Raw genomic sequence first — 8,729 nt, forward strand, 5'->3', positions numbered from 1 at the left:
TAAATGTTTTCTATGCTGTGTTTAATGTACTGTTGATGAGCAAGTAGTAATAACCCCCTTGAGAAAGATAACTATTTCCTGGATTAAAAAGGCCATAATGACAGTTTTTTTGTTTTTGTTATTAATGTTGATATTAAAACCTACAAGTAAACCAAAGTAATTTTATTATTGTTTTCAATTTCCCCCCAAAATTTGAAAGAATTTAGTCCTTGCGCACATGTGAGGAGGTAGTATGTTGAAGGAAAGATTGCTAGTTTAGGAATCCCAATTAATCACTGATTTTTAGTTAGACAAACTACTTAACTTTCTGGTTATTAAGTCATTTGTTACACTATTTGAGATAACCTGTGGTCTAACTTTATATAAATACAGACTACATAAACTAGTAGGGTGGCAAATTCGGGGTTTGGTTTTATTTTTTGTTATTGTAAAAATACAGTAGTGCTTATCCGTGGGGTAAAATTTTATGAAATATGTGGGGAAAAATAACCACCTCTAAGCCCATCAGTGTTAATATTTTGACATATTTGCTTCTAAAGTTTAATTTTTGTGGCCTGCACATATTTAAAATAACATTGGGATCATCTGTATTGATTTTATCTCCTTCAGCTAATTTGTTAGCTGGACTTTTCTAATGTACCAAGTGTTGAGCACTAGATTTGAATATTAAAATGTCATTTGATGTGGTCGAAAGAAACTGGATATGTTCAGTTGAATTCCCAGTGTAAAAAATCATGACCTTTTATCTACGATAGTACTTGTGGAAATATCAGAAATGATCTCTAACCTAATGTTTCTGAGTTGGTTCTTTAAGATGTAGTTGTAGGGCTGGCCCGGTGGCGCACTCGGTAGAGTGCGGCGCTTGGGAGCGTGGCAGCGCTCCCGCCAAGGGTTCGGATCCCATATAGAGACCGGTCCGCTCACTGGTTGAGCGCGGTGTGGGCGCGACACCGAGGGTTGCAATCCCGTTGCCGGTCGCGGTATGGGCGTGACACCGAGGGTTGCGATCCCGTTACCGGTCACAAAAAAAGACAAAAAGGGGGAAAAAAAAGATGTAGTTGTAAGGGGAAAATTCAAAGTCAAATAAAAAATTATGAAAAATTAGAATTAGGGGAATTTTTCTGCATGGATTTTCTTATACTTATTTGTTTCTTAGATGTATTCTTAAGATGGATCATCACTGTCCTTGGTATGTATAAAAAATAGAGGAAATCACATATGAGGGTGGAAAGGTGGGAAGGAGAGAATTTACAGTGATTTAGTTCAGTATTACTTAATTTTTAAGGTCAATTCAATTACTTATAGATCTTAAGATTGATATATTTTTATATATACATATATACATATTTTTATTAAATGTTTTTCTTTAAAAATATCTTTTAATATTATTAACCCAAATAATGATGTATTAAGAATTAACAGTAAAATTCTAAATTCCTTATAGAATTTATTAAAAACACACATTCACAGTTAAGATACTGCTCCCAACTTTTCAAGTCACCCATTTCCAAGTAATAATGATTATATTTTGTAATTTGTCTTGTTTTTAAATTATTATTTTTCATTATGGTAAAAAAAACCCCACAACATAAAATTTACTATCTTAACCATTTCCGAGAGTACAGTTCAGTAGTGTTGAGTGCATTTACATTGTTGTGCAATCTCCAAAACTTTTTTATCTTGTAACACCAAAACCCATTTCTCATTAAACAATTCCACTTTTCCCCCTCCTGCTAGCCCCTGGCAACCCCCATTCTGTTTTCTATTTCTGCAAATCTGTGATTTGTCTTATTTTTATAGTGTGACTTTCTTTATTTTTCTAGGGTGAATAACTGTGTGGGATTTTCTAATTACAAATTCTTCCTGCTGTTTTTATTGTATTCCCTATTATATTGCCTTTTCGTGGCTATGACAGTTTTAGAGTACTTTATAAAATTTTGGACGGTAAGTCTTTTTTCTGTCTTAAAACATGTATTTAAGACTTAAGTTATTTTATTCCTAAAGAATTACTTTATTCTTTAATATAAGAAGATACCCTTTATTTTAATTTTATTAGAATTTATAATGGATCAGAGAGCCAACAGGGCTACAATTTACCTTCATATACACGTTTATTTGTAAATAGATGTATAAGTATATTAGACAAGATACAGCGTGCTTCTCTTAATGATCCAAATTATTTTCAGCCACACTGTAACAGAGACATGCCAATTTTAGGGTAATGATTGCTTTTCTTTGAATTGGTGAGACTTATTGCAGTTTTACAGTCGTGCTTCTCTTAATGATCCAAATTATTTTCAGCCACACTGTAACAGAGACACGCCAATTTTAGGGTAATGATTGCTTTTCTTTGAATTGGTGAGACTTATTGCAGTTTTACAGTAACAAAAGTGACATCCTCAGCCCCATGCAGCCACTAATGTACTTCCCGTCTCTATAGATTTTACAACGTTTATTTTAATGGCAAATGATTGAAACAATCGGATGTTGTCTTATCAACAGGGGACTAGGGTACTATTACATATCTATACAAAGGAATGCAGTGCAACTTAAGAAAGAATAAGGTAGCTCTTTAAGACAAACGGTGTCAAGTGATCTTTGAGATCTGTTATTATGTGGAAGAAACAAGGCAGAAAAGCATATAGTATGCTCCATTTCTATAGCAAAATAACATACAAGTATGTATTTGTATATGTCTGCTCTGGAAGAATGCATGAAGAAGTTGATAACAGTGTTTGCCTCTGGGAAGGGCAATTAAGAAGGGAAACATGCTTTTTACAGTTGTCCTTTGAATTTTGTATGCCATGTACAGATAGAAATCTATTCAAAATAGATAATGTAGTTTAGCATTTTTTTAATATGGAAGTATTTACTTAAGGGAAAAAGCTACCAAAAGTGTTGAAAGTAGCTGCCTCTTGCAAGTGGGGCAGACGACCACTGTTTTTCATTAATAGCCTTTTAGAATTAGTTGATTTTATCTGTGCATGTACCATTTTGATAAAATTTAGAAATAAATTTAAAAGAAGTGAAAACCCTCCCCCCCTTCACTCACACTCTCTCTTTAAGTTTATTCACCCCTTGTCTCTTTCCCTTTCCATCCACATCGGACTCCTCAAATGCAGGTGCAGTCCTTGGCTTCCTCTTCTTGGCTCTCTGATTTCTCATGTGTTTCTGGGTGATCGCGTGTGCTCCTGTGGCGTTCACAATTGCTCTTCTCAGCCCTAGCTCACACAGGCTAAGCCCCAGTTTCCAGTCTTGAGTTGCTATTTACTGAATCATCAGACATAATAAAGGCACAATAAAAATCAACATGTCTCAAACCAACCTTATTTTCTTCCCTTTCTACAGTTCTTCTTATGTTTATCTCAATTTAATGGGAACAAAATCTATACAAACCTATCAGTTACCAGGCTAGAAAAATTAATGTTATCTTTGAGTTATTGTTATTCCCGTATGAAACTTAGGTCTAGAATTAAGGTGGTAGTCTAGAAAAAAATATGGGCTTTGTTTACATACAAGTGCCAATTCTTTGCTAGAATCTAAGCTCCAAGAGGGCAAGAATTTTTGTCACTTTTCTTCATTGATGTACAGCAAGCACCTACAATATTGTGTGGCATGCAGTGGGTGTTAGTAAATACTTGCTGAATGAAAGAATAGCCACAAAGTACTTAAGCTGTAGATTCTTTGTTCTTTCATCATTAGAATTTGAAGTACTACTTATCTCATAGGTTTGAATGAGAAGATTAAATAGTTTAAATACCTAATACAAAGAAAGCATTCAATAGATATGTTTGATTTTGGTTTTTTTCCAATTTAGTGTGCCTCAAATTATTCCTACTCCTAATATCACAGATATTGTTTAGATCCTTCATCTCCTAATTCCCATTTTTATTTTCTCCCTTTCTTAAGTACATTGCCTGGCAGTGTATGAGCAAAATACAATATCTTATTTTGCATATGCTTAAGAGCATATACTTTCTAGCCATTGGCATGTCTTTTTTTTATGAACTTCCATTTTGTGTTTGTTCCCATTTTTTTCTGGTAGGTTTTTGTATTTACATATGAAGAGTTTTTCTTATATTAAAGGTACTAATCTTTATTCTTGACCTTGGGGTAGATGAGGATTTCTCAAATAGAGCATAGGAATCACTTACCATAAAATAAAAGATCAATAAATTGGACTTTATATTAAAATTAAGAACTTCTTTTTATGAAAAGGCAACTTTTAGAGTGAAAAGGGAAGGGCACTCCTGAAGATACTAACCCTTTTTCTGTCATGGGTTGCAAATGTTTTTTCCATGTTTTCTGTTTATGTGTTCTATCCCTATTTTGTTTGTCTTGTTTTTGCCAAATTAAAGTTTTACATTTTTAAAGCAGTTTTTTTAATTGGTGCTTTCTGGCTGTCATCTGTTCATTATAAATTTATACAAATATTCACCCATATTTTCTTCCGGCACTTTTATTGTGTTTTTGTTGTTGTTTTGTTTGTTTTTTAACACTTAAATCTCTGATTCTGAAGGGGTGACTTGTGGTTTAAAAAGTACTTTCACATTTCCTCTTCCTAAAAACCCTATTAAGGTGTTTTAAAATGTAGATTTTATTATTATTCAGATATGGTGAGGCCAATAGATCAGGAGACGATTGCCACTGAAAGCAGAGTTTGTTACTCACAGTCCCCAAATGAGGGGGCATGCCATGACTGGAAGCACCAGGGTTGGGTTGTTTAAGAGGCAGGAGTGAGGGCCAGAGCTGTTATTGTGGTTTCTGTGGGAAAGGCGGGGTAAGCAGATTTATAGGATTGGCTAGTTTGAATAATTTGAGGAGCTGTGTCTAGCGGTCTTGTACCTGGCCCTGGAGAGTGAAGGGATTTTGCCTCCTGGAATAAAAGAGCCAATAGAGGGAGTGGTTGGAGTGTGGGCTCTGGCTTGGTTAGTTTGCGTATGAAAGGTGTGTCCCGGGTGAGTGGTCGGCTGTCTCTAAGAATTGGCTAGCCCTGGGAGGGGCAGTCTCTCCCCAGTGTGCAACCCCCCAGATGCCAGAGCTTCAAGAAATACAGAAAGTAAAAAAATACTGTTAATACAGAAGGGGCTATTATAATTCCACTTTTCAGAGTTGGAAACAGATTAGAGAATTTACTTAACTACCCAAGACCACATACTTAGTAGTATAGGAAGCCAGAATTTAAACTTAGATCTCTCTATTCCAGCATCCAGATACTTCCCACTATTAACTTGCTACTCATAGTTGGGAAGAACATAATGAAAGACCCAAGACATCAAGCACAATTATATTTCCTGGAAATATCTATCTAATACATTTTAGTAGGATTTTCATTAAGACATTTTTAGATTTTTAAAGTTTGGATATTTAAAACCAAAGGCACTTACAATGCCCTTTGTACATATTAGAAGAGAGCACCCCGACCTCTGTTTGGTCTCAGCCTCGTGAATTTTGGCCTGTATTGTCCCCCTTAGCTGGGTACCTTTATTCATTTTACAACCTACTAACCATACTGAGAGGCCCTATTTTTAAAAAGAGGGTTTAGTGCTAGATGAAAGAAATTTAAATTACATAATTTTACATTTCTCTATCAGAAAATTCAGCAGTGTTTGTATGTAATTATTTATTAATTAATAAGTATTTTTTGGCTTTTATAGATTCATCACAAGTAAGAAAAGACTAGTAAACTTAAATCTACCAATTTCTTCATTCATTAAAATAGTTATCTCATGCCTACTCTGTGCCAGGCAGTGTTCTAGAAATTTAGGATATATCAGTGAACAAATGGGCAGAGGGGCAGAGAGTCCTGTCTTTGTAGAGCTTACTTTCGAGAAGGGGGGAGCCAAATCATAAGTAATAAAAGTAGATCAGGGGAAGGAATTTGGCGAGTATGTGGGGTGGGTGTGATGGGGCAGGTTGCAGTATCAAAGAGAGTGATCAAGGGAGACCTTATTAAGAAGGCAGGATTTGAGCAAAGGATGGAGGGAATTGGTGGATGTCTGAGGAAGAGCATTTCCAGCTGAGGGAGCATGGTAGGAGTCCCTGCTGTGCCTGAATACCAGCGAGGAGGCTGGGGCAGAAGGAGCAAGAGCAGGTCTAAGGGCAAGCCCGGGGGGGTGGGGCCAAGTGACACAGGGCCCTGGAGAATGTTGGAAGGACTGTAACATAGGTGTGCCTTGATCTGATTTGTCAAAGGATCACTGCGATTACTGAGCTGAGAATCAATAGGAGAGGTGCAGGTGTCAACACACAGCTGTCACGTGGTAGAGCCTGTGGTATGTTCCTGCTGGAACAAGGTAGTAGCAGTGACGGTGGTGAGAAGTCATTGGAAGTCATTTTTGCAGTCTAATAATCAGATATTTAAAAAATATATATTTGCCAGAAACATTTTATTTTTTCCTAGGCAAATGACGTTTACAAACTAAGTGGAAACGTGTGTATTCAACGGGTACCTTAAATGGGCTTGATGAGTTAAATGTTCTTGTCCGTTCTCTCTGTTGTGTTTTTTGAGAAAATATTGTAGATAACCATTAGAGAGCAACATCTGAGTGTTCTTTCAAAACATACAGAATCTATAGAACTAGTGTTCAGGATAATTTTGTGTACAAATTGGTTTCTTAATACATTATCTCTGTTTGCACAAGCTTTGCCGCGGGAAATCTACAGAGAGTTGTCCAAAGGTAAAATACATCATTGGCATGACATTCTCGTGATCTCTTCTGTGACATTGATAGTGAATATGTGTAATAAAATTTTTCTTTGCAATATGGGGAGATAGAAGAATCACTTGATGTGTTTAAAAGGTATTGTGGTGACTCTGGGAGAGAAGAGAAAAAGATAAATGTCAGAATTATTTAATGCTAATAACCTTCCTTTTAGTCTGTAAGCTCTTTTTAAATCAAGCAGGACAGCCTTGTGTTCTGGTGGAGCAGGTGAATTTGCCTGTGTGGTTTTCAAAGAGCTAACATTCAAAGGCTTCCTTCTTCTCTTATTAGTAGATACTAATTTCTTCTAGATTAAGACTTTGCTTTTGTTTAAATGCATGTAGCCATAAGAAGGTGTGATAGGATAGATAGGCTCTGCAGAAATTAAAGAAGGAAAAAATAGTAAGAATCAAAGCAGCTGAAGGCATGGGCACCTTTGCAGTGGTGTTCTGAAATGAAGATTAGAGAAGTACAAAAATAAAACATATCATAATTAGTTTTTGGTTAGCAGCATATATAATTAATATAAGAAAATATTTTAGCATAGATGGGGGGGGTCTTTATATATCCTGGATGCTGGGGAAGACTTTCTTTTTGCATAAAGTGCAAAAGAAAATTGTTGGGTAGACGAGTTCATCTTTTCGTTTTATTACTGAAAGTATTGATTAAATTTCTAAATGTTTAAAAGCAGTTTTTAAAATGACTTTTAAAAGACTTCCTATGTAAGCAGGCTGCTTTGATCATATCAGTTCTTTGCTTTTGCAGTTGTTGCTTTGGGATATACTATCTATTTATTATACATCTGGAAAATTTTTGTTGTATGCAATAATCTTTATGCAGAGGTAAATTACAAGGTATGTTTTAGGTTTCAGAGGTTGACTGTATCAAAATTAACTCTTTTTTTTTCTTTCCTCAGAATGAACTAACAGATACACGTGCAAAATTCCACGTGCTTTTTCTTTTCTTTGTGTCTGCAATGTTCTTCATCAGCATCCTCTCACTTTTCAGCTACCACTGCTGGCTAGTTGGGAAAAATAGAACAACAATAGGTAAGTAGGTTAAAATAAGATATAATTATTTAGGAAAATGACCACAAATGAATATGAAATCTAGAGAAGGACAATAGTTAAACAACAGAGAAGTGTAAAATAATTCTGTATTAAAATAACTGTCACTGGATGGAAACAATGGGTACATAATAAATGTAAAGGTGCATTATTTTGAAGAGGGTTGAGGAAGTAAGATTGACTTTTATATATATTTTCAGTAATGTGGTACATATGAAAGGGAATGGTTATATTTTATAAATTTTAATAAAAGCTGTTTCCTGCATTTTATAGTCTTTTCAAAAACCAATCTGTGAAAGATAGACAGTAGATTTATATGCTCTAAGGAGGTTTATTCTCAGCAAAACATAATAATTTTTAATCCTTAATTACAGTTCATCTTTTAGCTAAAACAGACAACCAATATATTTCATATATTTTCTTTACTTTTTCCCCGTACAGTTACACATGACTGGCCTATGTTCCATTGATTGAGGCTAAGGAATAGTGTTTTTTACATGCTTCATTATTTCCACCTTTGTGTCAGTTTTCAGTGAAATTTTTGTGTTGTATCATGATTATCAGCATTTCTTTCTTTCTTTTTTTTTTTTTGGTGTCTGTCCAGTAATGGGATCCAAACCCTTGACCTTGGTGTTATAAGCACCACCCTCTAACCAAGTGAGCTAATCGGCCAACCCTTTTTACTCATTTTTAAAAAATGAAAATATAGGGGAAGAATTCAGTAAGGTATTCAAGTAATTGGACAAGCATTTCCTAAACCGAGATGGCAGCATTGCTCACAGTGAGCCATTGGCATGTAAGCAGCACCACTGTGTGAGAATTGATACATTTATACAAGGCTACTAGAAAGAGTTCGTGGGAAAATAGAATTGAAAGGTAATAGATAATAGAATCTTAGGCTGGCCCGTGGCTCACTCGGGAGAGTGCGGTGCTGATAACACCAAGGCCGCGGGTTCGG

At 35.4% G+C, this 8,729-nt stretch overlaps 1 protein-coding gene across 6 annotated transcripts in view; it reads left to right on the forward strand.

Moving 5' to 3' along the window:
• Window positions 1–8,729, forward strand: part of ZDHHC20 (zinc finger, DHHC-type containing 20) — a 40,692-nt gene that overhangs the window by 17,952 nt on the left and 14,011 nt on the right. For 4 of the 6 annotated variants that reach the window (XM_008583240.1, XM_008583241.1, XM_008583238.1 and 1 more), the window contains exons 5-7: window positions 1,157–1,189; window positions 1,824–1,944; window positions 7,621–7,753. In XM_008583240.1, the coding sequence (XP_008581462.1) occupies window positions 1,157–1,189; window positions 1,824–1,944; window positions 7,621–7,753 (287 nt within the window). Of the gene's footprint in view, window positions 1–1,156; window positions 1,190–1,823; window positions 1,945–6,644; window positions 6,681–7,620; window positions 7,754–8,729 lie in introns of all 6 variants that reach the window. The other 2 variants (XM_008583239.1, XM_008583242.1) reach the window with 2 other exon arrangements.

The sequence above is a fragment of the Galeopterus variegatus genome, unplaced genomic scaffold, assembly GCF_000696425.1.
Source record: "Galeopterus variegatus unplaced genomic scaffold, G_variegatus-3.0.2 Scaffold2867, whole genome shotgun sequence".
In the NCBI taxonomy this organism is placed as follows: Eukaryota; Metazoa; Chordata; class Mammalia; order Dermoptera; family Cynocephalidae; genus Galeopterus; species Galeopterus variegatus.